We start from the raw sequence: 27,450 nt of genomic DNA on the forward strand, positions 1-27,450 counted from the left end.
ATATATATATATATATATACAAAATAAAGGGCAGTTTTTTTTTTTCTCTTTTTTTCTTCTTCAATGATGAACTTATCATATGAACAATCACAGCTAAACAATGCCATTAAGACAGGATCGGAAACTTCTATAGGAGGAGATGCTGTTCATATGTTGTTGGCTAAACTGGATGAAGGCACACAAACAGTCATCAACTTGCGGTCTATCCTTACACTCAAAACAGCTGAACTGAATGAATTATTAGCACAATTAGAACTCACAAACCAAGCTATTACCAATGTTGAATCAACCACAAGTCAGATCGAACACATGTTGAGAGAATTCGGTTTATCGACAGACAATGCCAAAGAAAGTCTGTTGATACATGCAGAGGCTTCATTGGATTCAGCCATCAAGTCAGCTGCAAGTATTTATCCTCAACAACTCAAACAACCGTTGTTACGCCGACCTTCTACTGCCAGTACAAACAGTGGCAGTGCTATGGAAGGTGTTGAATCAAAACGACTTGTAAACGCATTTGATTGAATAATCCCAAAAAAAAAAAAAACTAACTTGTTCATTAGAGCAATGCGCGTCTATTAAACACAAGAATAAGATACAAGCCTGATACGAAACATATTTTAAGAAAGTTGAATGATTTATTAAGAGATTTAGGCATGGATTCTGGCAAATTCTTTGCTACTATTGGCACTACAGGTAAAATATATATATATCTTATGATCCATAGCTTATATATATTTATCTCTAGATGATTTCGAGGTATTACAAAAGGCCTATGTGGATTTGGATATTGCAAAGACCATTTCATTATCAGCCAAAAGCAATATGAAGAGAAGAAACATTTTGATGCGAAGCGCTAGAAGAAAGAACAATATGGAAGAGATTCAGACAGTAAGTTAGCGATAGAAACAAAGGGTAGACTCACATCTTTCTATATAGCTTGGAGATAAGATTCGTGAAGGTGTTGCCCTTTGGCTGAATTATACTAGAAATACACCTCTCTTGATTCAAGGTGAAGATATCATTACCGTACTGGACCGTGAAGATGTCTTGTTAGCAAAGAATGTAAAGCATTATTCATTCTATATACATACAGGACTCATTCATTTGATAGTTGCCTATTCCATCCTCGCGTGTTGTGATTGATAGTAAACCAAACACTTCATTAACACCTTCTTCCTCTGCTTCTGTCAAACAGAGTTATACGCATGATATCAAACGAATGTCAGTAGAATCTCCAACTCTTTCTGCTGTCAAGACATCCACCACTGTAAAGAAACCTCACCGTCCATCAGCAGGACCTCGCTTGACTCAAGTGAAGGCTAATGTTGGCTTACCACGTGTCCGTACCACTTCTATCACCCAAGCAAAGGAACACAAGATAACCACTCCACCTAATTCTACCAGAGAAACGATAGTTACCCCATCTCTTCCTAAACCATCATCATCAGGTCTGCCTTCCTCAAGACCTACTTATATCCCCTTACCACCCAGTCAACCAACCACCCCTACCACACCTACATCTCCTGATAACTCAAAGAAATCCATGTTAAAACCACAGCGTGGACCTGGTTCTACTTTAAGATTGAGATCCATGCTAGCTAAACGAAACCCACCCTCTAGTACAAAGCCAGAATAAAATATATATATATATAAGTTTAATGCCATACATTTTTAGTTGAATGATAAGAAGAGGATGTTTGTTGTGGTTGACTAGTCATCATGATGTTTCTAAATAAAGGGGATGTATTTTCAGATGATTTAGTGGGTGATGATGATGATGAGAGCAAAGGTTGTGGATAAGGTCCTTCCATCAGATTGGTATTGGGATTTGTATTATTTACATCAAAAACGACTTGTCCAAATAAGCCAGTATCATACAAAAACTCAAGGCTGTTGAAATCAATTTCACTGCCTCGATTCCAGTTAGAAATGAGCCCAGTTGCTGTTGTGTCAACTCGGCTGTTGTCCACGACAAGTGCTTGGTTGTTTGTACGCGTAGGGTTCATGTAATAGTCTTGGGTACTGTTGTGTGGCTGAAATGATGTTGTGTCACCCAATAACATGGATAAAGAAGGTGCTTGAATATTGACTGGAGATGAATGTGTACTAGGTAAATCATCCATGGATGTTGCTCTTGGGAGATAAGTGCTATTTCGATTGCCATAAAGTAAAGAACTGATATCTGCATCATACAGTTTTTGATGGGCAACTAAGAGTTCTTTTGTTGCATTCGCCAGTCTTTCACACATAGGCCAATAGGGTCGCATACAGTCAATCAAATCATACAGAATCTTGAGACCACGACTGCTCTTTTTGCATGATTCTGGTGTGCCTGAGAAGGTAGATGTCATCAGCACAGTAGCAAAAACATAAGCAGAATAGCCCATATAAGGTATTGTGTTGTAACCACACAACTCTTTCATGGCATCAAACACACCCATGGCTGCATCGACACTCATACGACACGTATCAATACTACTCTGAATACGACGATACACATCTTCTGTAATACTGTCTGGCTTAATGTCACTGAATGCCAAACTACCACGATGCAACACCATCATGCTTGAACACCATACTGCATGCGCTGATAGCCAGACATTCAGATAGTTTCTACTTGCATTGTGACGATGATGATCCAGGTTGGCTTGGTTGAACTGAAATGTCGCTGGTAACTTGTCTTTCCAGGTACGCAATTGCATGTCAAGGTTTTTAAATTCAGCAATGGGTGGCCATACAATTGAAGCAGAATTGGATTTAGCCCGGTTCATGAATCGATTGACTTCACCATAGGCTTCAAGGATTCGCATATAGTATCGAGCAATATTCATGAGTGAATCGTCTGAAATAGACTTTCCTTCGACATTCTGGTGATAAGTGGGGTCGCGTAAGGCAATACAATCACTGATACTCACAGGTAACGCGTCACAATCAGATCGCTCTATGCACTGTGGTCGATGTGTACCCGCACTAACAAGCCTATATATATATATGTGTGTGTATATCATATGTGTTTGTCAAGGGTTCATTCTTTGGTTTTACTTACTTGTCAAGACTCAAACAACTCCAAAAGATCCTTCTTCGTAATGCCATAGCTACTGTGTCGATAGATCCATCTTTATCGAGTATTGGAATACTTATTGTCTCTTCTTTATGAAGTTCTAATTCTTGACAAAATCTAAACCAAAGTGAATTCAAGGGCGAAGGTATATTGTGAATATCATTTACCTTATGGCTAATCCACCATAAATCCAAGATCTAATTATAAAAAAAAAAAAAAAAAAAAAAGGGTCAATGAAATCCCGGGATTTTTTTTTTTCTTTTTCTGCTTACTTTGAACCCGAAGCACGCCCATATTCCAAGCATGACATGATACCCCAAAATTGTATATTGGCTAATGTGGGCTGTAACATTTCTGCATCTACTAAGGATAGTGCTTTCTCAGCAAAACGTTCTCCTGCTAAATAAGGTGGATTTGTCCTAATGGCAGGATCATTTGAAAATCTACATAACATAAGCATGGCTACACAATGAAATCCGAATGTTTACCTGGCACCAATAGCCAGAACACTGTACAACAAGGGCCTTGATATAGTTCCGTCTTGTATTGACTTTTTTAATATAACACGATGAACAAATGGAAATACAGAATTAATATATTGAAAGAATAAATCTACAAGATGGTTGACTATTTCTACAGGTGGAAGATCTAAAGCATGATCTAATATAGAGTGAATACAAATAGACATATGTGCCTGTTTGAGCTGAATTACCTCTGTTCTCGTATAATCGAATGGGTGAACCACTGGAATTGGGCGTAGAAGATAACGTCGTATCTTGATTAGCATTATCTGGCCCTATCAATTTACGTTCCATTTGAGCCAGTCGTTCTTCTAACAACTGAACATATCCTTTACGAGGTCCTCTCTTTTTAGGCTCAGTATATTCACAAGCAATGCTGGCTTCTTGACACTGAGTGCATTTAGGTCTGCTTTCATCACATTTGATCTTGCATTCATTAGTATGGATTGTATGAATTGATGTAAATACCTTCTTTTTTCGACAGTGATTACACGCTTGACTCGCTCTCATTCGCTTTTTATTCTTGTTTGGTTTTTCATCATATCTTGTATCATACATGATATAGCGTTGAGGTAACAGGCCGAGAGAAAGAAAGAAAGAAAGAAAGAAAAAAGAAAGAAAAAAAAAAGATAATGCCAAACTTCAAGCCACTACCATTCCGTATTTCTCGGTTAGGTGATTTAACCGTACTTCCGCAAGCAAGGAGCTGCCTTTTAAATCAAGAACACAGCCCGTGATACCTGAAACAAAAACAGTGCCTATCAGATGACAAATATAGTTATGAATGTTACCATGCATCAGGACTTGTCTTCTAAAAGCATTTTTGTTCTAGAAGGAAATGAATAGATAAATGTGATTTGTAGCCTGTACCGCACTTTATGCATACTTTGAGAGCTTCTCTTTCATAAAACATGCATCATAAAGTCAAAAGTGAACATTTAATAATTATTTAAATAAGCCATTGAAAAGTAAAATTTTTGTTCATGAAATAGAAGCTCTGGGCAAATACATGCTTCAAGCGTGAAAAAGACAGCAATCCATATAAACCTTTATCATTTTCTTAGACAAATGAAGGCGCTTCAAGGCCTGTTTATACACGCATAAATGCTCTAAATACCTATAAACCATGTTTACTAACATCCATGATGGATTTGGCGTTGATTCGGACCGAAAAAAGCGACATGTAAAGTTTGACCAAAGGGTATTTTACTCATGAAAACCCTTCATTTGTCTAAGAAAAGTATCTGAAAGACCTTGTGAATTTTAAACAAGATAGTTATCGAATAGTATGTGAATAATCTATTGAGAAGAAAAATTGATAATGGCTTTCAGTGTAATAGCACTTTTATGCATGATGGACCTTCTTTGGCTTTTGTGTTACATCTTTTACAGAGAGATATCCTTTCTTTTTGATTATTGAAAAAGACGCTTTTTTCCAAGAAAAATAAGAGAAATTAGGACAGCAAAAAGAGATATCGAAATATGATTTATCATTTTGCCTGTAGCATTTGAAGACTATTCAAAGTATTAGAAGCCATCGGTCATGTTTGCTTGTAAAAACTGAAGAGATGGTTTTTCTCCTTTTTTCCTGAAAGAACAAGCTGCCAAAATCAAAATCCAGAATGCTTCATTATAGTCTAATTCTCCAACAGTTCAACAAAGACGATCATTTGGTATATCTGGGACAGCTTTTTATCTTTTTTGAGATGTGTTTTAATTTTCAATTTGCTTCTGTTCTCGATGATAAGTGAAAGCAGCGTTTACATGGTTTGATCCTGATCTTTGCTTATTGCTTTGACTTGAAAGACTGACTGTTATTAAAGGGATGCAGGAAGCATTGATCTCAACTCAAAAGCCACAGGGACTGCCTTTATCCTTTTAAAATCAAAATGCATTTCCTCCTATAGTTTTCTTTATACATGACTGAACATACTGACAAAGAACAAGAAACACCTGTAGCAACATTGGTGTCAGACAATCTAGAAGCAGGAAAAAAAAGAACGTCATCTGCTCTTGAAGAAGGAAGCCAGGAGGAATCCAAGTTCGGTTCTCGATTGCTAGTTGATGAAAACGACGTCTTTGCTCATAATGCTTGGTAATAGAGACATTTTTATTTAAATCGTATATTGACCATCGCACTAGGGATCATGTTGATTGGGATTCAGATCAAGAGGAGATTGCAAAGGAAAAAGTAGCACTTCAACTTGAACATCCTGTACCTGAACAAGAGCAAGGTAAATTGTCGCCAGTGAAATAGTGCCACTTACACGCAATAGCTCAATACTATTCGGATCCTGCAGAATATTGGAACAAGTTTTATCAAAAGAATGAAAATCGATTCTTTAAGGATCGTCACTGGCTCAAGATTGAGTTTCCTGAACTGTTTGAGACAAGTCAAGAAGGTGCAGGCAAAAAGCGTGTATTTGAGATTGGCTGTGGTGCAGGAAATACCATGTATCCTTTACTAGAAGCAAGCAAAAATCCTGAACTATTTGTCTATGCAGCAGACTACTCAAAGACAGCTGTGGATGTAGTATTAGGCAACAAGGACTATGATCCTTCACGATCGTGTGCTTTTGTGTGGGATCTCACCAGTCCTAATATCCCTGAGCAGATTGAACCTGAATCACTCGACATGATTGTGTTGATCTTTGTCTTGTCTGCTTTAGCACCCGAACAATGGAATCAAGCCATCAAGAATATCTATAAAATGTTGAGGCCTGGAGGACGCGTCTTGTTCCGTGATTATGGTCGTTATGATTTAGCACAACTTCGGTTTAAAAAGAACCGTTTACTAAAAGAGAATTTCTATATTCGTGGTGATGGTACTCGAGTCTACTTCTTTACTCCAGAAGAAATTGCTGGTTTATTCCAACAAGACAAGGAAGGAAAGGCACTGTTTTCAATTGAGCAAAATGCTGTAGATCGTAGATTGATTGTCAATCGTCAACGTAAACTAAAAATGTATCGCGTTTGGTTACAAGGCAAATTCAAGAAACTGTAGATACTTGTATTTATTTGACAATCTGTGGTGTGGCTGACTGTATTTGACAATATATTAAAGGTGTGTACAAAAAGGTTAATTACATAAAAGAAAGTTTAAGTCAATTTGGTTGCATCTAAGCCCCAGTATTCCTCTAAGTGATCCAGGATGGCTGGTATACTGGAAAGTGTATTGAATGTCTTTCGTTCAGCATTACTCATAATATCTTCAAACATAAACATCAAATGATGGTGGAAAATAAAAGAATTTGTACCATATCCTAATGCAAGACGAACATAATCCTAATAAAGAACTATGTGAGCCTATGTATCAACAAGAAATGATCTTTACCTCTATGCATTCCCATGGTGTAGTCTCATAACCAGCAAATAAAGCAGGATTCTGTAACAAACCTCTTGCTGACATGACACCATCCACACCTGTCTTTTCATACATTTCCTCTGCATCTTTCAACGAAAATATACTACCATTGGCCATCACAGGCATACTGACAGATTCTTTGACTAATTTGATACCTTCGAAATTGACAGGCTCTGTTGATTTCTGAAGTCGAGTTCGACCATGAACAGTCAAGAAATCAACACCTACAGATTCAGCTCTTTTCACAAACTCATAGGTTGTTCTATAGATTCATTTGTCAAGAAAAATATATGGGTTTGTTTGTAAAAGTTACCGTAGATCATCATGAACTCGAATCTTAATACTGCAAGGAATGTTGACTCTTCCTTTCACTGTTCGAATCATATCTCTGACATTTTCTGGATCTTGCATCAAATAAGCACCAATCTTTTCTTGATAGGCCCATTTCTGAGGACAACCGCAGTTGATATCAATACCACCAGCAAAAGGAGATACAAGTTCTGCTGCATCAGCCAAATCCACAGGATTATTTGCTGCAAACTGAACAACAACAGGATCATCGAGATCATTGGTAGTAAAGTCAGAAGAGCGAGCAAATTCTGAACTTTTAAATACGTCGGCCAAGATCATGGGTGTATAGACAATGTCCGTGTTGTATTTTCTGACAAGTTCTCTGAAAGCAAGTTTGGAGTATCGCACCATAGGTGCACATATATTAATACGCTTCTTAGTTTCTAGAATCTCTAAAGGTGTAGTCTTCTTTTTTCTATATTCTGTCATACGCTAAATGTTGTTAAAAATACAAAAAAAAGGGGGGGAACAAAATGCTTCAATTTCAAAATATTCAAAAGTGGCTTGGTTGGCTGTGTAAGAGATACATTCTAGATCTATGGATTAAAAAAGAAAAAAGCCCGTTTTTTGTATCTCTTGTTTCTACTTCTTTTTTTTTGTTTTATACATAACCATTCCATGTTCTTTTCCTATCTATCTCGACTTGTAAGAATGTCATTTTGTTTAAATCCAAGTGAATTAATGTCATCGGTAGTTTAAACAAATCTCCAAATCAAGATGGATTCAATTTTATTTTGCATTAGTGATTGTCTCTACTATTTTAACCGTATCAATTCTGATCAAGACTCTGGCCAATACCAACAGAATCAATCAGAATCAAGAAGCAGAAGCCATAGATGATAATTATGAGTTCAGTGTGTATTTAACTGCTAAAGGTTATAAAATTGTGTATGAAAATATTCTGTTTATTGTATTTGAAGTCTGGCGAATTTGGTGTTTAACAGATGGTGTAAGTGAAACACAGATTCAATGGAAAGAATAACTTGTTTATGTAGATTGTTCATTTGAATTCTTTAACAATACTGGCTTCTGCTTGGCTTTCAATTTTCTCTGTCCTGTTTAACCTTCTGGTAAGGTATAAAGGAAAAGAAATAAATTAAACACTATAAAGCTAGTGGTTGAATCTCGAAAATGGATGTTGAGCAGCTACGACTCATTGAAGCTAGAAAATATGCATTTACAAATTGCAATGACAGTAGTCATGTTTGCCTTGTTTGGTCCTGTTATCCTATCCGCTTACAAGACTTCAAAAATTATAGGTTGGCAGGTCTATAAAAAGATTGGAAGTAGTATTGAACTGCAAAGTAAGTCTTGATTTAGTTAGATAGATACTGAATTTTATAGACATGTACAATATAGTTCAATGGTTTGCACTCTTGCTGAAAATCGATATTTTTTTTGAAGTGTTTATTATGATCTGTACTGCCATTGTTACAAGTGCTTTCAATTACCGAATTTTATGCTGTATTATGGTGCCCGTGTTGATTGTATCATTGATACTTGCCAGAATTGCGATTACAAAAGAAAATCATGGGATGATGTTTATCTTTTTGTTCTCGCAAGTTATCTTGTTTGCCATGAATATCTATAGCTCCATTGAACTGTTAAGATACTCTCCAGAAAATCAATGGTTTGCAGGCATTTCTTATGGTAAAACAATAAGCCTATCCTCCCAAAAAAAAGTTACTTACTTATTTTAGTTTTTGCTTCCATGATTTGTATTTGTGCAAGTATAACGAGCAGAGTATGTTTTAAGTACTAAAACTATTTTTTTATAGATATCTATCTACTTGGCCATACGCTGTCTCCTCAATTTTGGAAAAGGTCTCAAGCCCTTTGGTAATATAATTAGCTGTATAATCAAGATACTAACACACAAACAGTCAATTGGATGCCCTTTCAAGGCACTAAAAAGCACATGGAAGAACCACCTCATTACTCAGTAGAATCAGGCCTTCTAGGAACAACAAAAAATGAAGATAGACAACCAATCGATGATGACGATGATGATTTCAAATCTATGAACGAAAAGAATGATCACACTCCTTTCCAGTCTCCTCCTCTTCAAGCAAGTGCACCACCTAATTACTCGGCCATCTCGCGCACTTCCCTAGAACGAGTCGAATCGAAACCTCCTAATATTTATAAATTGGACTCAATCAAAATTATCTCATCGTCCATGTCGGATAAACCCCCACGATTGACATTGAAACCAGTACAAAAAGATACGCTTGTTCTATCGCCTATATCTACAAGCCCAGCTGTGCTGAGAGCTGTAAACAGGGACGATAGCTATGACGATATCCCATTATCTTCTGCTACCATATCTGGTTTGAATGATTTTGCCATAGCCAAAAACTCAATTGAAATCATGCAAAATAAATAATTTTAATGTTTACTCGACTCTACTTTTTCTACTACTTTATGACATATTTGTTGAAATATAGGGAATAAGTTTGATTTTTCAAACATGTTCACATAGGATCCTTCTCCTTCTGCATCCACCATGCTTGTAAAACCAGGATCAATAGGCACTCTGCCAAAGAAATCAATTCCATATTCCTTTGCCATTGATTCACCACCACCAGAAGAAAAGATATTTGTGCATTCCTAATAAATAACATAAGCTATTGATAGTAAACTTATCACTTACAGCACAATGAGGACACACGAATCCACTCATATTCTCGACAACACCCAAGATGGGTAACTTAACTTTTTTACAAAATGAGAGCTCTTTACGTACATCAGCAATAGCCACACCTTGTGGCGTAGTAACAATCACAGCACCATCAGGATTGAAATCTCGAAGGTACTCAACGATTCCAATATGTTCATCAGAAGTGCCAGGTGGTGTATCGATCAATAGATAATCTAATTCTCCCCAATACACATCTTGCAAGAATTGCTTGATCATTGCTGCCGACGATGAGTTAGTTATAATTTATCATGAAGTACTAGTTACCATTCTTCTTAGGCCCTCTCCAGACAACCGAATCATTTTTGTTAGAAAGCAAGAATCCAATCGACATACATGACAGTTGTTTATTTTCATCAGCATACACTGGAACCCAACTACACTACCATAAATGACCAACTCAAATATACATTAGCTTACCCTTGAGAGGCCTGGTGAACTTGTTTTCCGTCCAAACCCAACATACGAGGAATACTGGGCCCAGTAAGGTCAATATCAAGTACACCTACTTTCTTGCCTTGGTGAACTAAAGCAAGTGCAAGTTGGGTTGTGACAGAGGACTTTCCTACACCACCTTTACCAGAAAGAACGAGTACTATGTTCTTGATACCAGCGAGGTTTATTTCAGACATAGTTTGCTTATTAATAGGAAGAAAGAAGAAGAAAAAAAAAGGCAAGATCGACTTGCTTAGATTTGTTGAAATACCGATTGCTAAATGCAATTTGAATAACCGCATTTAACTGTCAAGGATAGCTTTAAACTTGTTTTAGCAATCCCAAAAAAAAAAAGTTTGTTCATATTTCATCCTATCTCTTCTTGTCTGTATATTCAATTTCCAATGACAAACAGTATTCAAAAATTTCAACTTCAAAAAATCATTCTTAACTACTCCAAGTCAGAATTTAATGGCTAGTTCACTAATACTGCTATGAAGGACGCTTCTTATAGTGCACGTAATGTATGCGACCACAAGAAGAACATACATTTTGACAATGTGTAAACTGCTCTGACTTTGTAAATCAATACTGTAAACTTTTTTTTTGTAATCACTCTGGTACTCGCAAAGTATCCAACACTGCTAAAGCATCGTCCATTAGCGGTCAATTCAATACTGTTTTCAATCTGACCTCATCCTTGCTTATACCAAGAGATTGATTGGGACAGACACAAAGCGTCTCGTATGAAATAAATTTATATAGGACTGCTAATTTGTTTACAGACTGAGCTTCTTCCAACTGTCACTCTCGAAAAGGTCATTATTGTAATGCAGTAAATAAGTCTTTTTTTTTCTAGTATTTAAAGGAGAATAAAAGAAAAAGAAGAAAAGCATTCAACAATAAAGAGACATCTTTGAATGACCGGTATTTTCCTTTTTCTGGTAGCTAAAGCTTTGTACTATATTTGATATCCGAGAAAATCGTTTGCACGTTTTATCCTTTTTTATAAAGACTTGCTTGGTTTCTCTCCCTGACTCAATTTACAAGGTATCACAGTTAAAACCGCTAAATGTTGAAATAATAAATGCCTCAAATAACATAAGCCTCAGCCCACTTAGTGTATATCTATATGGGGCTGCTAACTAGAATGAACCTTAAAATAAACGTACATATGTAGGCGACACTTTTTTTAATTACCACTATTTTTTTTTCCTTCTTTCTCTCTTTATACCTTTATCTTATCCCCCCCCCCCTATGAACAATACCAAAGAAAATTATATAGCTGATTATATTGAACTTTCAATAAACCAAAACGAAGATAATGACGAACCACCCGATCAACATCAAGATGATCACCCTTTTCAAAGAACATATAAAGAAGAGTCGAGAACGGCCTTATTAGAAGGAAATAATAGTATTGAAGAAGATTTTATTGTCTATGATGGAAACGATAGTAACCAAGAAAATAAAACAACTCAGAAACATCGTGAAGAAGAAAAGACACTTGCTATTCAAGTAAGGAAAAAGTCTCATTTGGTATTCATGTTGACACTTTTTTTTTTTTGTTAGGCACTTCCTTCTCTTATTATTTCTGTCATTGGCCTTGTACTTGCTGGTGATCTTTTAGATGAATTTCAAGTAAGTCTAGACTTAAGAATAAAAAGCAGACGACTTATTCTATAAAGCATTGGGATGTATTTCTCAAGACAACTGAATTGTTTATTCTATTACCTATCCTACTCAACTTGAAGGGTAATTTGGAAATGAATTTGGCAGCTAGATTTTCCACTTCTGTAAAGTAGCTTGATTGATGAAATACACAGAATGCTCATTGAATATTATTTTAGTCCAACTTGGGTGAATTAGATTATGGACCAACACGAAGATCATTGATTGTTGGCAACCTGGCTTTATTACAAGTTCAATCGCTTGTGGCAGGTGCTATTGCTGGTGCCTCTTCTTTTGCTCTAGGTTTAATTACAAAACCCGGAAGTAGCACCAGCTATTTTGAGATGATGTACATGACAGCAAGTGCCATGGTCTCTGCTTCATTCTCAGCTGGTATTTTAGGTGTATTCATGTGTGCCTTAATTATTGTCTGCAGAAGATTTGATATTGATCCTGATAACATCGCCTGTCCTATGGCTTCCTCTACTGGCGACATTGTGACCTTAGTCTTATTAGCAACTTGTGCTGTTATTCTTCAGCCTCAGATGGGTAAGAAAAGTATGTCCATAACTATATATATTTATCATGATGATAGACAGTATCTTGAGTACCCTTATCTTTTTGGTCATGGTGGCCATGATTCCTTGTTTTGGGTTTATCGTCTGGCGTAATAAACATGTCAAGGACTTGTTATTCTCTGGTTGGACTCCGATCATTCTGGCCATGGTCATCTCTAGTTTGGCTGGTGTCTTACTAGAAGCCTTTGTAGAACAATACAAAGGTGTGGCTTTGTTGACCCCTGTATTGATTGGGTTGGCTGGTAATCTTGGTTCAATTTATGCGTCTCGTATCAGTACTTGCTTACATGCAGAAACCAAAGAGAATTACAAGGCTGTTGAACTTACTTTAATGGCCATGAATATTCCTGTTCAAGTGGTCTTTATGATCATCATTTGGGCTTTTGGTCTAGGGCAGCTGCAATACAACGTATGGTTTTTTCTTTCTTATTTCTTGATTTCCATGATATGCGTAAGTTATATTATTGACAACATAGATGGTACTAAACATAAAATAGACTTGGATTTGTCTGAAGATTGGCAAATACATGACCTTGTTCTTTTGGAAAATAGGTTATGACCCAGACAATTATGTGATACCTTATCTGTAAGTATCTGTATGGAATTATTTTTTTACTTATTTTATTCCATAGAACTGCTTCCATTGATGTGATTGGCACTATTCTTCTTGTCAGCTGTTTTAGAGCACTTACAGATTCTGGTGCTACAGACATGACGATAGAGAGATCACACAACTAAATACCCCCCCTCCCCGTTTCTTTATTTTGTCATTATGTAGATACTTCATTTCTCTCCCCATCTCTTTTTTTTTCTATCATATATAATAAACACATCCTTATGTGGTACAAGTATAGGCTTGTGGTTTCCTTATCGGGCCGGATTTTTAAACAGAAATATGCTTGTGTTGTCAGATAAACTTGCATAAAGTTTAGGGTGATCGGTTTATTTTTTATTGTTTGTCTATGAGTTTGTTATTTTTATATAAAAATAACATGGTATCTGTATATAAATATTCTTTACTTGGGCTTAGCTAAAAGTAAAGCTCCGAGTGGCACATTGTCATCTGCATCTTCTTCCTGTATATTGAACTTGACTGGCAACAACTGGACTCTTGATTCTGTTGTGAGTGTATAGACAATGGTAGTTGATTCAAATGATTTTCGTTTCGGTAGGAATAAGCTGTTATGAACTCGATTGACAATGTATCGCTTTGATCTCTTAGGTAAGAAAAATGATCCAGGCTTATCTGGATGCAATGGTATTCTTTTTGAAGGAGGGACGTAATTGCTTGTTGCGCTTATTTCTTGATAAACAGCACGTTCCAGGTTATCCCAGAATGCTCGCACTGCAATAATGTCGCCCAATTTATTTAGTTTTGTTGCATGATCCATGTGTTTATGTGGTCTTGTTAGTTTATGACATGTAATACGATACAAGTGAGCCAATTGCTCGTCTGATATACATTCGAGTGATCGAGATTCTGTTCGTTCCTTGTCTGAACAAAAAGGTTCCACCTTTGTTTTATGAGGGACGGAATTTGCAACATGAACAGAGGCCATCCATATTCTTGCCCAACTTGTAAATTGTGATAAAATACTGACATGGTTGCTTCCAAAGAGTGGTGAAGTAGTGCTGTTTAATCGAATAAGATCTTGGTTTGGTTCTGAAGTAGCCAACATAGTCTAAAGAAAAAGGAAAAAAAAATAATTTTTAAAAATATATATATATATATATATTTTCGAGATCTATACACGTTTTTTCGCCACCAAACAATCAAGGTAATTCAACTTCCTTTTTAAGGATTCCCCTGTTTTTTTTTTGCTTTTTGATTCGTCCAGAAAATTTTTAACAGTGTCTAATTTTAGACTAAAATCCTGTACAATTAAAACTCCAGACTCAGAAACCCTTCAAGCGTCCCTTTCTTTATAAATATGAATTTTCCTGTTTCTACAAATAAAACAAGAAAGCGTCAAAACTGGCGAAGGTTTGCCTTCTACTTTATAGCTGTTTTTCTACTCTACTACTTTTCAAAAATCATATATCACTTGTTTCACTCTCCATCTAGTTTAGAACATACTATCACAGAAAAAACAAAGCAGACGACGTTTCGTAAAGAACAAGACATACTCTATTTTCATGATGACAATCAAACTTATCTTGACTTTCCATGGTATCAAAAGGAACATACGCGCCCACAATATAAACCTAACGCAACCTTGCTTACGATCCACCTCTCTTTAAAAGACAGAGAAATCATGGAGCAAAAGGCAGTTTTAACAGCAAAACGATTGGCATTTAAACGATTTCCTCCTGAGAATTACATTGGCATTCGCGGATCCAAACTTAGCACAGCAGCAGATGTACAGGCATTTAGAGACCATGTAACATGTTGGACCAATGGACAATGGATTCGTGTATCTGAGCTCAATAGCAAACAACACTTTGCATTAAAGCATATTCAAGATCCAATCTATAGTACATGCGACCGTCAATTCTATAAGACGCATGCGTCAGATGAGATTAGAGAAGCAGTAAAGTACCGTTGGCAACCTACCAAGTCTGACACATGTCCTCCTTTAAACCTAAAAGTTGAATCAAAAAAATGGTGTAGAGTGCTACAGGGGAGAAATATGCTACTTGTAGGTGACTTAGTCCATTATCAATACCATGAAGTTCTATTGGATGCTTTTCGTGACGATCCTACTGTTTGTTTTGGTGAACTAAACTGCAAAGGTAAGCTATAGAAATAATGAACTGAGAAACTCATTTGAATTAGACCATACTATCTGTAAATCGCCCAAGGATACACGACTTCGCTATGTGCGTAATGATATTCTTTCAACCATACGCAAATTCCAAAACAGAGATCAAGGACACCCCTTAGCGAATGTCATTGAATGGCCATTTGTTACTTCGAATATTCTCTCTTCATACCCTATTCTTATTCTAAGTCGCACATCGGTATTGGGTGATGATGATCTATTGTTTACTCGACGTTTGATTCATACGATGAAAGTGATTCGAGAAACTTCGCCTGATGCACTTGTGATTTACAGATCTGCCTTTATTGGACATCCCTTTTGCAATGATGCTACACAACCTCTTTCTAAGCCATTGACCGACGAAGAATTGAAGCGATTGCCTTATGGTTGGAGTGAAACGAAACGAAGAAATGCGATTGCAAAAGCTGTTGTTGAAGCTGCTGGTGGTGTCTATATTGATTTTGCTTCTATGATCAACTTGAGACCCGATGGTCATCTAGGAGGACAAGACTGTCTCAGATATTGTATTCCTGGTCCATTAGACGCAACAACGCAAGTGTTGTATAATGTATTTACAAGTTTATTATAATTAAAGCTTTTTAGATTTCTTTTGTCTTGTACTCGTTGAAGCAACAGGCGTAGGTGTTTGTTGTGGGTCAGCAACTTCTCTTCTTTTGTTCTTATAAGTAGAACGGTAAAAAGTGATGAACAAGAGTAAATAAGACGACAAAAGTCCACAACCAAACAAGGCAGAGGATTCAGTACCATGACAACTTCCCCAGTCAGGAAACCATGGCAAGTATGTATAACTAAAGTACGTATAGGTACAGAAATAAACAACGCAGAGATCAATAATGAATTGAGTGATCTGAAGTGTTGTCAAGTACTTTTTCCACCAGATTCTGGCACCAGCAGCAGTACGAAAGTAGTAATAATACATCAAGACATGGACAAACAGATTCAGTGTAATGGGAACCCATGAGACAGTAGTTTGGCCTTTCAATTGGCTATAGCATAATGCCAGCGTGAGGCTATGATGATAATAATGTAAGAACTCTATAGATATTGTTAAGCAAGTCTACAGTGCACCGCCACTTTACCTAATTTCTTCTTTTTCAAGACCAGGAAGACAGTGTCCAGTAATTCCCAATACTTGACTAAATAATTCAAGTAATACAATAGCTCCAACGGTTGAGTCCAATTGCTTGAAGAGCAGATAGCATACAAAAATCCATGGTGATAGAGCTTTGGAAATATCTGCTCGATAATCAATACCAACAATGCACCGGAAACAACAGTCAACAATGCATTATGGATCTGAAATAGTTTCTGTAATCTGAAGGCTGGACGGTTCTTCATGATCCATTGACCACCAAAGATAATGATACAATAAGCAACACAAGTGATAATCACTGTATAAATGGTCAATACAATGGTTTGATTTCTTTTTATCGTTTTTACCTTCTTTATCTCTATTCAAGGGTGTTTTACTGGAAAAGAAGCGAAATGAACTCGCTCTCTTGCCTGTAAGAAGCGTATAGATTCTCTCAAAATATGGATAGAGATATATCCCAAAAGGCGTTTCTGGCTTAAAATCAAATGTAAGCTTTGTCATTGATAATAATAATAAAAAAAAAGAAAAAGAAAAAAAAAAGCGTATGAAACCATTCTATCGTCATTCATGTACAAAATAAGCAGTAAGAAGATCACTGAATAATTGACCAAGACAATCTTTTGTTTATTTCAAAACAACTTCAGCATGATGATAATTCTGTGATTCAAGGTATTCTGACCAACTGATAAGTCCACTAAAAGACACAATCATATTAGCATTTCTCCAATCTAGTGTCACTTACTCTCCATCCAAATCATCTTCTTCAAGAACATGATCCACCATTTCTGTCACTTCTTCCAAAGACAAATACTTTGTAGCATCTTCATGCTCGTCTCCAAAATCTGTAAAAGCAGCTCTAAGCTCATGTCCATCGAGGAATCCATCGCCATTGAGATCGTGAATCAAGAAGAGGTAGTAGATCATGTCATCATCGCTCAAGTCAGTAGGTTCTTCTCCCGAAGTAGCTGATAATTTTCTCAAATGTTCACGAATATGTCTAAAAAGTTGAATAAGGGCTTATTGATTTTGGTATAGACTTACTCTTTGTTTTCTTTGTCATCACCATAGTTTGAATGGTCTTGATTCTTAAATTCAATTGCATTTACTAATAGAATACAGAAGGACAATGCCAAGAATAATAATAAGCTTCGATATTGCATCTTGAATAATGAAAACGAGAAGGAAGAAAACTAATTAAAGTGTTTCAATTTCAGATTGAAATGAAGTTTAAATTCTTGCACAGGATGATTTACCTGTAATTTTCTGATTGAATATTCTCCATATCAAAAGCTTATTGGCGAAATTTTAGGGGTTGAAAAAAAATACTACTTGCATAACTCACATAGAGTCAAATGTCCCATCTCCTAAGACTGAGGGGGCAAACCAATATAGTCTTTATATCACACAATTTCAAATAACAAGGAAAGAAGACAGACGAAAGCAGCAAAGGACAAATTAAAATAAATGTCAGCAAAAAAAAAAAGTAACTGACGAGGCTTATTCTAGAAATTGGTTGCATTTGTTATTTGTCGCTGTATTAAACATTGGTTTTTGTATTCCGGAAATGATCATAGTCTTATTATCTTCTAAAGATCAACCTCTACAAAAAGCTAAACTTCAATCTAATCTGAAATTGAAACGCTGTAATCCGTATTTTAGTTTCATTATTATTTGTCAATGCAATTTGCTTGCTAAAACTGTTCTTCTATGTATGGCTCCACTATAAATAGAAAAGATGTTATTGCTCTGTGCTACCATGCACCTCATTTTCATGTACAAAAGAGTAAACAACAACAACAACAGCCGTTCAAACAACCTCTTCTCAAAACCCTATTTAGGTCATGAAAACAATGACTTTCCTTTTATATTAAAAAATCAAATTTCTTAATAGTGTAAAAGCACTTCTTTACTCCTTTTTACTTCTTTTTTTTTTCTTTTCTTGACGTCAAGTTGGAAAAGAAAATCTTTTTTTTTCTCGCCCCTCCCTTCCTCCTCCCATATAAATTACATAAACATAATAAATTGATTGAAGAAAAAAGAAAAAATGCATCAAGCATATCATAATAGTTCGTCTGCTGCTTCTATTCATCAGACACAAAAAAAAAAGAACAAGAATCCATTCACATTCTTATTTACGAGACAAAATAAGAGCACATCAACAAGTCAGTATCATTTAGATGATGAAATACATAAGAAGCAAGGTAAGTTAAACGTTGACGAAAAAAATGAAATTCATCATTCAAAGGCATTTTTGGTGCGCCTCTATGTGATGCCTCTAGAGACGGGTCTGATCTATGGAACCTAAAAGTACCTGATCCAGTTGCTTTGTGCTTTAAGGAAATCAATCGACGAGGTAGGCCTAAAGCACAGTTTAATTGGTGGTGATTAACAATCAGAAGGACTCAAGACAGAAGGCATCTTTCGTTTATCAGGGGCTACATCCGAAGTCATGATTTTAGAAAACAAGATCAACCTTTGTTCACCTGATGAAAGAAAGCGAATTGATCCCAGTGAATTTGATATTCATACACTGACCAGTTTGGTAAAAAAGTATTTACGAGAATTACCTGAACCAGTCATTCCAAACGCTTTTCATGAACAATTGCAGCACGCTGACTTGAAGGATACTCGAGAAAGTATTCAACAGTTATCTTCAATACTTATCAAATTACCATTTTACAACAGACAGTTGATACATGCTATTTTGATCATGGCCGCTAAAGTCCAACACCAGGTTCATTCAAATATGATGTGCCCTGAAGCTTTGGCTACTGTGTTTGCACCTGTTTGTACTGGGTTTGAACAATCACTCAGAAAAGGATCCATTACTCCATCTGCTTCATCCTCTGCCTCGACAGCAATAGGTATAACGTCCAATAAGAAATCACACTCAACTCCAACTCAAACATTGGGCAAAAAGAAACACAAAAAAGTACAACTACCCTTTGATCTTATGGCGTTACAATTAGAACAAAAACCTACATTGATTGAACAACATATCAAGAGAAACAAGAGTTGGACCAATATTTGGAAAATCATGATTGAACAACATGAGGCTTTGATTGATATTCTAGACAAGCAAATGCACCAAGCAATAGAAAATCATCAAAATATGGCACATCAACAAGAAGACTTGACTTGGAAGCAATACCGTACCTATTACAACATCCAACAGAATCAGGGCATCAATCGATCTTTGCCTTCTCCTTTCTCGACAAATGGAAGTATGGTACCTTTACCAAGTGATATTATCATGGCTCAATTCCATCCTATTCATTCTTATCAAGACGAATCTTCTTCATTTATACCTGTTGCTCAACCTTCTACTTATAATCAACAACAACATTATTATGCCAGCAATTTTGAAGACATTGATGAAGTTGATGATGATGGATCATCATTGATTAGTAACAATCAAGGCATTCATCATTCACTAGCAAAAAAAACGTCGGTTTTTTTTCAAAAGTCAAACACCATAAGAAAAATACTTTCAGCAAGCACACTTAGATAGGACTTATATTCTATGCTTCATTCCTTCCACAAACCATTTGGGCTTATGCATGTTATATTATGTATATGGATCTATTATTATGCATGATTAAGAAAAGTATAGAGTCATCCTTTTCCGTTCATTTTATGTATGTATGTATGTATGTATGTCTAATAAAAATATATAGTACAATGTAGATAGATAGCATAAAAGATAAGGGGTAAAAGCAGTAGCCCCTTTTTTCTATTCTGCATATAAAAATGTATTTTCGCTTTCTGTATCTTCTTTCTCTTGTTCTCCAATTCTAAAGAATGCACAAACTTGTTTTCTATTCACTAGTAGCTTGTTTTTTGACAATAAATGCGGTTTGTTCTCACCCAACACTGATTGCACGTCAATTAGTCGATAAAAGAGATCCAGTGAAATCAGGATTTAAAATTAGAAAAGGACTACCGTTCAAGAATGTAGAGAAAGAACTAGCATCACCATCTGCAAATGATAAATTTGAAAAAATATCTGAATAACCTTACCAACTGTGTGGCTAAAAATAATTAATAAAAAAAAAAAAGTATGTTTCAATTGTTGGAGTAGAGTGAATCCTAAGTGTAACGGCAGACAACATGTTTACATGATCAACACTTGTCTTTTGTATTGTATCTATATTTTTGAAACAGTTAGAGCAACCTTCAATACTTAAAATACCAATCAGTTGTGTAGTATATCACTTTGCATTGACTATATATGTTTACAATACACCAACTCCTCTTGTGACAAGCGATGCATCTATTATTCTAGTCGTCTTCAATACTCAGCATGTTAACTTTACTCGGTGTTGCTTTGAATATTTCGCTTTGGACTTTTAATACTATTTCTTTTTGCTTTCTGTTCATAGATTTTGATACTTCATCTGTCTCGGTTTTGGAACGATTCAACAGCTCACATTGCTTATAGATCTTCACACAGAATGCATGCCTTTCATGCGCAAGAGCTAGTTGACTTCTGATTATAATCCATTTCGCATAAAAGAGAAAAAAATAGACGTTTATTTTAAAAGTTGAGGACACAAGCCTTTTTTCCTATTTTACTATATATGCAATCAAGCATTACACACATCACATTTTGCAATGCCAAGCGATCGTCGATGCTAATTAGATTAAAAAACCTTTTACCGACAAGACGGCAAAACATATAAAACATCCTAAAAGACCCGTCTTCTTCCCTCTTTTTCTTCCCTCTTCTTCCCTCTTCTTCCCTCTTCTTTTTTTTTTGATACGTTAAACAATGCAAAGAATAGGACGTGTCTTACCACGCGCTTTTCAGAGAAATACTAGGCGTTTATATCAAACTCAACAGGGTCCAAGAAGAGCAGTAAATAATTATGCAGCCTTAGGCATTACTGCTTTTGTGGCAGGAACTTCAGGATACTGGCTAGCCGCCAATCCTAATATTTATGCTGAACAAGCTACTTCTCAAAATATTCAAGTACCTGTTCCCCCAATCCCTACTCATGATACAATTGCACAAGTGTTCAAGGAACTTAGCAATGTTTTGCCTCCTGAACATGTAACTGTAGACGAAGAAGTGCTTCAAAATCACGGTTATTCTAACAATTCATATCATAATGAAGGAGCACCCAACATTGTTGTCTATCCTGAAAGTACAGAACAAGTAGCCCAAATAGTCAAGGTGGCCAATAAGTATAATGTACCCATCATTCCATTTTCTGGAGGAACCTCACTTGAAGGCCATTTTTCTGCTCCCAAAGGTGGTATTTGTATTTCATTCACCGAGCATATGGATCAAGTAGTAGCTTTTCATCCAGAAGATATGGATATTGTGGTACAACCTGGTATACAATGGGAAGATTTGAACTTGTCTCTAAAGAAGGAAGGTCTCTTTTTTCCAATGGATCCTGGACCAGGGTATGCCTCTTTTATAAAAAAAAAAAGATGTCTTATTTATTGTTTTCTCCATAGAGCATGCATAGGTGGTATGGTTGGTACAAGCTGTTCAGGAACTCAAGCAGTTAGATACGGCACTATGCGAGAATGGGTGATCAATCTGACAGTGGTTACTCCAGAAGGCAAAATCCTAAAGACACGACAGCGCCCTCGTAAATCTGCAGCAGGCTATGACTTGACCAAACTCTATATTGGCTCAGAAGGTACATTGGGTGTTGTGACCGAAATCACGCTTAAATTAGCCGTCTTGCCTCAAGTTGAAACAGTGGCTGTCTGCCAATTCCCCACGATTCGTGATGCAGCTGCGGTTGTGCCTGATCTAGTACGCGCAGGTATCCAAATAGGTGCCGTTGAATTGTTAGACGCAACCATGATGAAAGCTATTGATCTTGCTAATCCAGATTTGGGACATGCAGCAGCACCCACTCTTTTCTTCAAATTTTCTGGTGCTTCGCAAGTCACTGTTGATCATGATGTCAAACTGGTATCTGAGATTACAAAAAAGCATCAAGGTGGCCAGTTTAGATACGCCAAAGATGAAAAAGAAAAGAATGAGCTTTGGGAAGGAAGAAAGATTGCACTCTGGTCCTCTACTCTACTCAAACCAAACTCTTCTGTTTGGACAACAGATGTCGTTGTTCCTGTGTCTCGCTTGCCTGACTTGATTGCAGAAACACAGCATGAAGCAGACCAATCCTTTTTACCCTGTCCTATGGTAGGACATGTAGGCGATGGTAATTTCCATGTCTTCCTCTTGTTTGATAAAGAGAGCGATAAGGAATATCAAGAAGCAAAGCGGTTAAACAAGAACTTGGTTGAACGTGCTATCCGTATGGAAGGCTCAGTGACTGGTGAACATGGCGTTGGTATAGGCAAAAAACAGTTTTTAAGTCAAGAATTGGGTGAAAACACAGTTGATTTAATGAAAACAATTAAAATCGCTTTAGATCCAAAGGGTTTAATGAACCCAGAAAAGGTTTTACCTGAATAAAATCATGCAATTAAAATGACGACACAGCCGTTATTTTAGTTTCACCTCTTTTTTTTTCTTTTTTTCTTTTTCTTTCTTTGTTTACTTTTTATTCACTCAAAAATGGCTAATGTAAGTGGAAACAATATCTAATGTAAATACAAGAGAAATCTAAACGCGTATGTTTGATAGGAACGCGAAGACAAGGTGATGGGAAGCTGGATTTTATAAAAATGATATCTAATATCTTTATTTATTTAGGTCTATATGGCCAAAATCTCTGAACAAGCAGAACGTTATGATGGTTTGTATATCTGAAAGGAGAGGAAGCGAAAGGGGGCGAAGGGGGGAACACAAACTCGGGAAGTCATCCGAAAAAAAAAAACCTTATTTCTCATATAAAATATCTCAAACATGTAGAAATGGTCAAGTTTATGAAAGAAGTTGTTCAAGTAAGTAGTATAAAAGGCAAAAAAGCGTACTAATTGTTTTCAGTTGAATGCTGCCTTATCATTAGAGGAACGTAATCTTTTGTCAGTTGCTTACAAGAACGTGATTGGTGCTCGTCGTGCCTCTTGGAGAATCGTTTCTTCTATTGAGCAAAAGGAAGAAAGCAAGGGTCATGAAGCACAAGTAGCCAAAATCAAGGAATATCGTAGCAAGATTGAGAATGAACTATACGATGTCTGCAATGATATCTTGAAACTCTTGAAGGAACACTTGATCCCTGCTGCTGAAACTGGCGAAGCCAAAGTGTTTTACTACAAGATGTAAGCAATATGTACTGATCATGAGAAAAATGGAATTATAACAACTTTATAGGCAAGGCGATTATGATCGTTACATCGCTGAATACGCTACTGGTGAAGCTAGAAAGGAGGCTGCTAATGCTGCACATGAAGCCTATAAACAAGCTACTGAAATTGCTTCTGCTGAATTGAGCACTACACATTCCATTCGTTTGGGTCTTGCCTTGAATTTCTCAGTCTTTTACTACGAAATTCTTAATGATCCCACGCATGCTTGTGAATTGGCCAAGCAAGCTTTTGATGATGCTATTGCTGAACTCGATACTTTGAGTGAGGAATCTTACAAAGATTCCACTCTTATCATGCAATTATTAAGAGATAACTTGACCCTATGGACTTCAGACCTTCAAGAAGGTAGGATTCACATTTAAAATGCGTATTGACATATTCATTAGATACTGAAGGAAAAGCACCTGTTGATGAAGAATAAACAATTTATAATAAAATGTCAATAATTGTATATAATGAGGGTGTTTATTTGAGGTATAATACGATATTGCTCATCTTTGATAATTAGTATAATGGTTATTGGATTGAATGATTTTAAAATCATCTGGTTTGACAAAAAGAGCTCTTTGAGGATCTGTATGGAAATAACGAACACCATCTACAGAACCATCACTTTTACCCACTATATATGTGTATGAGTATGTTGTTGTCTTTTACATTTTCACTTACATCGACTTTCCAATTCAACACCAATATATTGACCTTCAGCAAACTGAACAGGGCCAATATAACGAATAGTACCCATCGTGGGCAAAGGACGGCGCAACAACTCGACTTTATCACCTAATATAGGTATGATAGGCGGTTCTTCTTCATCACTCACATCACTATTTGTGCCAATGCTCCATCTTGATTTACGAAGTTTGTTGTTTTTGCGTTGCTTTTGATATCGATTTGCGGGTTGAGGTAATAAATAAGTTGTGGTGTTGTATTGAACATTGAGTTGAGGTGCGCTTGGCGACTTTGACCTTGCTGGGGTAGCGGGCAATTCAAACTTGAGACGTGTAGGTCTTGTTTCCTGCGTATCCGTCTTTGTCTTTTGAGGCAAAGGAGGGTCCATGGCAGTATCGACTGGTAAAAGTTGGTCTGTTAATGAAGTGAATGAAGAACTTGTACGAAGCATAGGTCTTTTTGCTTCAGACAAAGAAGCACAAGCAAGATGCTGTTCCATTTGTTGGCCAAGATTATTGTCAACTGATATGCTTCTTGATAAAGAAAGCATAGGTGATTCATGGTTAGCCTCCACGAGTCGTCTAGACCTTTCTTGTGTTTCGTATGATAGCAGATTAAGCAAAGGTTGGTTCTTGTTTGTCCTTGTTGTTTCGGAAGAAGGATAAGGACGTGTTGGGACAAGCACAGACTCCGTTGACAAGGCTCTGGGGCGAGATCTTGAGGGATGTGAATCACCTCGAGTAATCAAATTACCTAAAGACAATCGACGAGTATAGGCTGCTGTCAAAGAAGCGTTTTTGTCCATAGGTTGTTGTTTTTTAGATTTACGAGGCTTAAAGCTGAAAATGTTAGAGAAATCAGTATCGAATGGCTTTGTTAATGAGCGATAAGGGATATTGATATCTTCTGCTAATTGGCGCATGGTGGCTTTGTCCAATGTACGAAAACCACTTGTGGCCTTCATCTTTGTCCAATGTTTTGAAATATAAGCAGCGCATCGTATTCTTGCCTTAATGAGGACATCATCGATCGCCACATTTTGAACAACTTCTTGACGACCTACCAAGTCACGCCAGATACCTTGGTAAATGACACCGGCATTGTTCTCTTGAATACCATCAGTCAGCACATTGAACAAGAGAAATTCGAGAAAGTCAACAGAGAAGCCAGCTCCAATACCGTCGACACAGGATAACAAAATAGGGTATTCGACGCAGTAAAAATCAAAGAATTGAGAGATCATACTGACAGTGTAACGCAAAATAGGATTGACGAGGTCAAGAGTAGGGCGAGACCAAGAGGGGTTTGGATCTGCACTACGAAGTTGAGAGAGACATAAGTGAAGTGAATGGAGCACATGAATAGCATTATGCTTTGTGACATTATAAAATGTACGTTCTTCAATTTCATGTACAAGTGTCTTGGGAGGTCTTGCACGGAATAAGGGTTCCTGCTTGAGGACAGCAGCCAGTGTGTCTTCGCCCAGATGAAAAGTAGAAGGAACTATGGAAGAAATCAAGAACGCAAAAGGACGTTGTGACCAGATAGAAGAAAGCGAATGAACAGGATCGCAGTAAAGTAAAATAAGTGCTCTTCTTAATTTAGACACTACTTCAACATGTTTATCAGACCAGGCCAGCATAGAAGGTAACAACACTGCGCATTCAGCACATACACATTTGAAGTGATGACACAACTGCTCCATTTCGTGCAATATGGCCTGTCCTAAAGTCTCGCTGTGACCCAAGTAATCGGCTGCATAAAATGCTTTCTGCATCACGCGCAATGCATGTTTGTTATGCTGCAATCGACGTTGAAGGTGCGATGAAGTTTTGGTGGTGTCCTGTGCCAAAGGAGTAACTACAACCTTATCTAAGTAGAAAAAATTGAGAACAAGGTCCACAATGGCGTCATTAAACAAGTCGTCTGTCAAATGCACAACGGCGCTCGATGCTTCCCGAAACGGTGCACAGAAAAGAGCATAAAAATAAGGTGATTGTGCCGCCAAGAGAAAACGATGTGCCTTGAATGATGCAACAGGTACATTCACTTGCTGTGTATGATTTTCTGGTGAAGTAGACAAGAGACTAGGAATCTGATCATTGACATCATTCGACTTGCTAGAAATAAGGTCGATAGTCACATCCACTGCTAATTTTTCATCACGCATACGGCGCAAGTCGCTGACGAGCTGTACAAAATCGGGCACACTGTCACAGTGGGGTGGTAAGACTGCAGTCCCTAACTGGATGCCTAATTGTTCTAATTCGTGTTGAATATGGTTTCTAGTGGGCGGGAATGTGAGGGGTGTTGTAGGCCCATTATCCTTTTGGAAACCTAAAGTAGGTGATGTATTTGTTGGGGTCATGACGGATAGATCCGAAATACTTGATTGTGGTGATACAGTGAGATGAACATACGATGCTGTATACCAAAACCGAAGTAAAGGGGTAAATAATTCTTGTCGAATAATTTGACTAATATCCAACTTTAATGGTAATTCATGTTCTTGGTATAATTCAGGTAAATAACGCTCTACGAATTCTTTTGGTGCACGGGCTAAGATAATGGCTACCATAAAAGTCAGCTTGCAATCGTACTAGTCTGTATGATTACCTCTATGAGCCCAGACTTCATTTGAAGGAAATGCAAAGCAAATATCAGCTAAATATTCTTTTGGATTCTCTAGTACATTATTCAAAGAATTGTAAAGTGTGCTTGGGGGTGCATCAAACATATATCAGAGTATCAAGTCTTTAATGTCTAAAAATAAGAAAGAAAAAAAGAGAAAGAAGAGAAAAAAAAGGGAGGAAATAACATATATATAGCAATTCTTGTTCATAATCTATTTTCCCGTCTAGTGCTTTGCCATACACCATTTTCGGAAGTGGGTGGCACACGCTTTGAGATAAAATTGAAACACAGTTCGAAAAAGGTTTTAAATGCTACTACACCTTTTTCAGAAATTATTGGAACATACA

General features: G+C 36.8%; 16 protein-coding genes across 16 annotated transcripts; 9 read left to right on the plus strand and 7 right to left on the minus strand.

Annotated features, from left to right (window-relative positions):
- The first annotated feature begins 10 nt into the window (after positions 1-10).
- B0P05DRAFT_545423 (uncharacterized protein) lies at positions 11-1,663 on the plus strand. The gene is made up of 5 exons (XM_051578641.1): positions 11-507; positions 564-696; positions 749-891; positions 940-1,065; positions 1,115-1,663. Exons 1-5 carry the CDS (start codon positions 64-66, stop codon positions 1,637-1,639), a joined length of 1,371 nt encoding a protein of 456 aa, XP_051434073.1. The 5' UTR covers positions 11-63; the 3' UTR covers positions 1,640-1,663.
- Positions 1,659-4,170, minus strand: B0P05DRAFT_511670 (fungal-specific transcription factor domain-containing protein; the record flags this gene model as incomplete). Its single annotated transcript, XM_051575623.1, has 7 exons — positions 4,054-4,170; positions 3,777-4,011; positions 3,553-3,724; positions 3,337-3,507; positions 3,232-3,261; positions 3,050-3,181; positions 1,659-2,982 (listed from the first exon to the last, which is right to left on the minus strand). Exons 1-7 carry the CDS (start codon positions 4,141-4,143, stop codon positions 1,659-1,661), a joined length of 2,154 nt encoding a protein of 717 aa, XP_051434074.1. The 5' UTR covers positions 4,144-4,170.
- Positions 4,171-5,033: 863 nt separating this feature from the next.
- On the plus strand, positions 5,034-6,744 carry B0P05DRAFT_135340 (S-adenosyl-L-methionine-dependent methyltransferase). Its single transcript, XM_051573038.1, has 3 exons — positions 5,034-5,680; positions 5,728-5,819; positions 5,862-6,744. Exons 1-3 carry the CDS (start codon positions 5,505-5,507, stop codon positions 6,587-6,589), a joined length of 996 nt encoding a protein of 331 aa, XP_051434075.1. The 5' UTR covers positions 5,034-5,504; the 3' UTR covers positions 6,590-6,744.
- B0P05DRAFT_579783 (uncharacterized protein) lies at positions 6,685-7,651 on the minus strand (the record flags this gene model as incomplete). The annotated part of the gene is made up of 3 exons (XM_051581962.1): positions 6,685-6,870; positions 6,920-7,211; positions 7,263-7,651. The coding sequence occupies 3 exons, from the start codon at positions 7,649-7,651 to the stop codon at positions 6,685-6,687; spliced, it is 867 nt and encodes a 288-aa protein (XP_051434076.1).
- A 224-nt stretch (positions 7,652-7,875) lies between these two features.
- On the plus strand, positions 7,876-8,726 carry B0P05DRAFT_135366 (uncharacterized protein). Its single transcript, XM_051573039.1, has 4 exons — positions 7,876-7,945; positions 7,995-8,249; positions 8,296-8,604; positions 8,645-8,726. Exons 1-3 carry the CDS (start codon positions 7,919-7,921, stop codon positions 8,398-8,400), a joined length of 387 nt encoding a protein of 128 aa, XP_051434077.1. The 5' UTR covers positions 7,876-7,918; the 3' UTR covers positions 8,401-8,604; positions 8,645-8,726.
- B0P05DRAFT_135377 (uncharacterized protein) lies at positions 8,374-9,781 on the plus strand. Its single transcript, XM_051573040.1, has 5 exons — positions 8,374-8,604; positions 8,645-8,950; positions 9,001-9,026; positions 9,079-9,139; positions 9,184-9,781. Exons 1-5 carry the CDS (start codon positions 8,436-8,438, stop codon positions 9,684-9,686), a joined length of 1,065 nt encoding a protein of 354 aa, XP_051434078.1. The 5' UTR covers positions 8,374-8,435; the 3' UTR covers positions 9,687-9,781.
- B0P05DRAFT_545437 (cytosolic Fe-S cluster assembly factor CFD1) lies at positions 9,677-10,706 on the minus strand. Its single transcript, XM_051578642.1, has 3 exons — positions 10,419-10,706; positions 10,266-10,375; positions 9,677-10,219 (listed from the first exon to the last, which is right to left on the minus strand). The coding sequence occupies exons 1-3, from the start codon at positions 10,628-10,630 to the stop codon at positions 9,876-9,878; spliced, it is 666 nt and encodes a 221-aa protein (XP_051434079.1). The 5' UTR covers positions 10,631-10,706; the 3' UTR covers positions 9,677-9,875.
- A 932-nt stretch (positions 10,707-11,638) lies between these two features.
- Positions 11,639-13,569, plus strand: B0P05DRAFT_545443 (uncharacterized protein). The gene is made up of 7 exons (XM_051578643.1): positions 11,639-11,951; positions 12,006-12,074; positions 12,122-12,229; positions 12,284-12,653; positions 12,700-13,133; positions 13,180-13,268; positions 13,315-13,569. Exons 1-7 carry the CDS (start codon positions 11,691-11,693, stop codon positions 13,418-13,420), a joined length of 1,437 nt encoding a protein of 478 aa, XP_051434080.1. The 5' UTR covers positions 11,639-11,690; the 3' UTR covers positions 13,421-13,569.
- Positions 13,347-14,487, minus strand: B0P05DRAFT_135493 (uncharacterized protein). The gene is made up of 2 exons (XM_051573041.1): positions 13,703-14,487; positions 13,347-13,642 (listed from the first exon to the last, which is right to left on the minus strand). Exons 1-2 carry the CDS (start codon positions 14,359-14,361, stop codon positions 13,453-13,455), a joined length of 849 nt encoding a protein of 282 aa, XP_051434081.1. The 5' UTR covers positions 14,362-14,487; the 3' UTR covers positions 13,347-13,452.
- A 126-nt stretch (positions 14,488-14,613) lies between these two features.
- Positions 14,614-16,033, plus strand: B0P05DRAFT_471653 (uncharacterized protein; the record flags this gene model as incomplete). The annotated part of the gene is made up of 2 exons (XM_051574633.1): positions 14,614-15,415; positions 15,459-16,033. 2 exons carry the CDS (start codon positions 14,614-14,616, stop codon positions 16,031-16,033), a joined length of 1,377 nt encoding a protein of 458 aa, XP_051434082.1.
- B0P05DRAFT_471856 (fatty acid elongase) lies at positions 16,034-17,059 on the minus strand (the record flags this gene model as incomplete). Its single annotated transcript, XM_051574645.1, has 3 exons — positions 16,034-16,500; positions 16,545-16,856; positions 16,906-17,059. The coding sequence occupies 3 exons, from the start codon at positions 17,057-17,059 to the stop codon at positions 16,034-16,036; spliced, it is 933 nt and encodes a 310-aa protein (XP_051434083.1).
- Positions 17,060-17,099: 40 nt separating this feature from the next.
- On the minus strand, positions 17,100-18,122 carry B0P05DRAFT_492686 (uncharacterized protein). The gene is made up of 5 exons (XM_051575345.1): positions 17,901-18,122; positions 17,812-17,848; positions 17,600-17,748; positions 17,301-17,555; positions 17,100-17,252 (listed from the first exon to the last, which is right to left on the minus strand). The coding sequence occupies exons 3-5, from the start codon at positions 17,716-17,718 to the stop codon at positions 17,183-17,185; spliced, it is 444 nt and encodes a 147-aa protein (XP_051434084.1). The 5' UTR covers positions 17,719-17,748; positions 17,812-17,848; positions 17,901-18,122; the 3' UTR covers positions 17,100-17,182.
- Positions 18,123-18,482: 360 nt separating this feature from the next.
- On the plus strand, positions 18,483-20,214 carry B0P05DRAFT_135669 (Rho GTPase activation protein). The gene is made up of 3 exons (XM_051573042.1): positions 18,483-18,759; positions 18,804-18,911; positions 18,955-20,214. The coding sequence occupies exons 1-3, from the start codon at positions 18,603-18,605 to the stop codon at positions 20,067-20,069; spliced, it is 1,380 nt and encodes a 459-aa protein (XP_051434085.1). The 5' UTR covers positions 18,483-18,602; the 3' UTR covers positions 20,070-20,214.
- A 1,014-nt stretch (positions 20,215-21,228) lies between these two features.
- Positions 21,229-23,112, plus strand: B0P05DRAFT_545461 (uncharacterized protein). Its single transcript, XM_051578644.1, is given in 3 exon segments — positions 21,229-21,273; positions 21,284-21,970; positions 22,025-23,112. The coding sequence occupies 2 exon segments, from the start codon at positions 21,330-21,332 to the stop codon at positions 22,998-23,000; spliced, it is 1,617 nt and encodes a 538-aa protein (XP_051434086.1). The 5' UTR covers positions 21,229-21,273; positions 21,284-21,329; the 3' UTR covers positions 23,001-23,112.
- On the plus strand, positions 23,103-24,218 carry B0P05DRAFT_587995 (14-3-3 family protein epsilon; the record flags this gene model as incomplete). Its single annotated transcript, XM_051582627.1, has 7 exons — positions 23,103-23,111; positions 23,172-23,186; positions 23,241-23,283; positions 23,400-23,431; positions 23,475-23,749; positions 23,802-24,142; positions 24,184-24,218. The coding sequence occupies 7 exons, from the start codon at positions 23,103-23,105 to the stop codon at positions 24,216-24,218; spliced, it is 750 nt and encodes a 249-aa protein (XP_051434087.1).
- Positions 24,219-24,240: 22 nt separating this feature from the next.
- Positions 24,241-27,445, minus strand: B0P05DRAFT_545469 (uncharacterized protein). Its single transcript, XM_051578645.1, has 3 exons — positions 27,086-27,445; positions 24,467-27,040; positions 24,241-24,419 (listed from the first exon to the last, which is right to left on the minus strand). Exons 1-3 carry the CDS (start codon positions 27,204-27,206, stop codon positions 24,289-24,291), a joined length of 2,826 nt encoding a protein of 941 aa, XP_051434088.1. The 5' UTR covers positions 27,207-27,445; the 3' UTR covers positions 24,241-24,288.
- Positions 27,446-27,450: the final 5 nt, after the last annotated feature.

Source organism: Gilbertella persicaria (assembly GCF_025201335.1).
Source record: "Gilbertella persicaria strain CBS 190.32 chromosome Unknown B0P05scaffold_24, whole genome shotgun sequence".
In the NCBI taxonomy this organism is placed as follows: domain Eukaryota; kingdom Fungi; phylum Mucoromycota; class Mucoromycetes; order Mucorales; family Choanephoraceae; genus Gilbertella; species Gilbertella persicaria.

Coding starts and splice junctions, on each gene's coding strand:
- B0P05DRAFT_545423 (XM_051578641.1), top strand. CDS start 64: ATGATGAACTTATCATATGAACAATCACAGCTAAACAATGCCATTAAG. Junction 697..748: donor TGCTACTATTGGCACTACAG/GTAAAATATATA, acceptor ATTTATCTCTAG/ATGATTTCGAGGTATTACAA. Junction 1,066..1,114: donor ATGTCTTGTTAGCAAAGAAT/GTAAAGCATTAT, acceptor TTCATTTGATAG/TTGCCTATTCCATCCTCGCG.
- B0P05DRAFT_135340 (XM_051573038.1), top strand. CDS start 5,505: ATGACTGAACATACTGACAAAGAACAAGAAACACCTGTAGCAACATTG. Junction 5,681..5,727: donor GTCTTTGCTCATAATGCTTG/GTAATAGAGACA, acceptor CCATCGCACTAG/GGATCATGTTGATTGGGATT. Junction 5,820..5,861: donor TGTACCTGAACAAGAGCAAG/GTAAATTGTCGC, acceptor TACACGCAATAG/CTCAATACTATTCGGATCCT.
- B0P05DRAFT_135366 (XM_051573039.1), top strand. CDS start 7,919: ATGTTCTTTTCCTATCTATCTCGACTT. Junction 7,946..7,994: donor TTTCCTATCTATCTCGACTT/GTAAGAATGTCA, acceptor TGTCATCGGTAG/TTTAAACAAATCTCCAAATC. Junction 8,250..8,295: donor TTTGGTGTTTAACAGATGGT/GTAAGTGAAACA, acceptor TTGTTTATGTAG/ATTGTTCATTTGAATTCTTT.
- B0P05DRAFT_135377 (XM_051573040.1), top strand. CDS start 8,436: ATGTTGAGCAGCTACGACTCATTGAAGCTAGAAAATATGCATTTACAA. Junction 8,951..9,000: donor GTTTGCAGGCATTTCTTATG/GTAAAACAATAA, acceptor TACTTATTTTAG/TTTTTGCTTCCATGATTTGT. Junction 9,140..9,183: donor AAAAGGTCTCAAGCCCTTTG/GTAATATAATTA, acceptor ACACACAAACAG/TCAATTGGATGCCCTTTCAA.
- B0P05DRAFT_545437 (XM_051578642.1), bottom strand. CDS start 10,630: ATGTCTGAAATAAACCTCGCTGGTATCAAGAACATAGTACTCGTTCTT. Junction 10,376..10,418: donor GTTCACCAGGCCTCTCAAGG/GTAAGCTAATGT, acceptor ATGGTAGTGTAG/TTGGGTTCCAGTGTATGCTG. Junction 10,220..10,265: donor GAGAGGGCCTAAGAAGAATG/GTAACTAGTACT, acceptor CATCGTCGGCAG/CAATGATCAAGCAATTCTTG.
- B0P05DRAFT_545443 (XM_051578643.1), top strand. CDS start 11,691: ATGAACAATACCAAAGAAAATTATATAGCTGATTATATTGAACTTTCA. Junction 11,952..12,005: donor AAAAGACACTTGCTATTCAA/GTAAGGAAAAAG, acceptor TTTTTTTGTTAG/GCACTTCCTTCTCTTATTAT. Junction 12,075..12,121: donor ATCTTTTAGATGAATTTCAA/GTAAGTCTAGAC, acceptor TATTCTATAAAG/CATTGGGATGTATTTCTCAA.
- B0P05DRAFT_135493 (XM_051573041.1), bottom strand. CDS start 14,361: ATGTTGGCTACTTCAGAACCAAACCAAGATCTTATTCGATTAAACAGC. Junction 13,643..13,702: donor TTACTTTTAGCTAAGCCCAA/GTAAAGAATATT, acceptor ACAAACTCATAG/ACAAACAATAAAAAATAAAC.
- B0P05DRAFT_492686 (XM_051575345.1), bottom strand. CDS start 17,718: ATGCAATATCGAAGCTTATTATTATTCTTGGCATTGTCCTTCTGTATT. Junction 17,556..17,599: donor GATGACAAAGAAAACAAAGA/GTAAGTCTATAC, acceptor TCAACTTTTTAG/ACATATTCGTGAACATTTGA. Junction 17,253..17,300: donor GAAGATGATTTGGATGGAGA/GTAAGTGACACT, acceptor TGTGTCTTTTAG/TGGACTTATCAGTTGGTCAG.
- B0P05DRAFT_135669 (XM_051573042.1), top strand. CDS start 18,603: ATGCATCAAGCATATCATAATAGTTCGTCTGCTGCTTCTATTCATCAG. Junction 18,760..18,803: donor TGAAATACATAAGAAGCAAG/GTAAGTTAAACG, acceptor CATCATTCAAAG/GCATTTTTGGTGCGCCTCTA. Junction 18,912..18,954: donor TAAGGAAATCAATCGACGAG/GTAGGCCTAAAG, acceptor ATTAACAATCAG/AAGGACTCAAGACAGAAGGC.
- B0P05DRAFT_545461 (XM_051578644.1), top strand. CDS start 21,330: ATGCAAAGAATAGGACGTGTCTTACCACGCGCTTTTCAGAGAAATACT. Junction 21,971..22,024: donor CCAATGGATCCTGGACCAGG/GTATGCCTCTTT, acceptor TTTTCTCCATAG/AGCATGCATAGGTGGTATGG.
- B0P05DRAFT_545469 (XM_051578645.1), bottom strand. CDS start 27,206: ATGTTTGATGCACCCCCAAGCACACTTTACAATTCTTTGAATAATGTA. Junction 27,041..27,085: donor TGAAGTCTGGGCTCATAGAG/GTAATCATACAG, acceptor CTTTTATGGTAG/CCATTATCTTAGCCCGTGCA. Junction 24,420..24,466: donor TGTTGAATTGGAAAGTCGAT/GTAAGTGAAAAT, acceptor ACACATATATAG/TGGGTAAAAGTGATGGTTCT.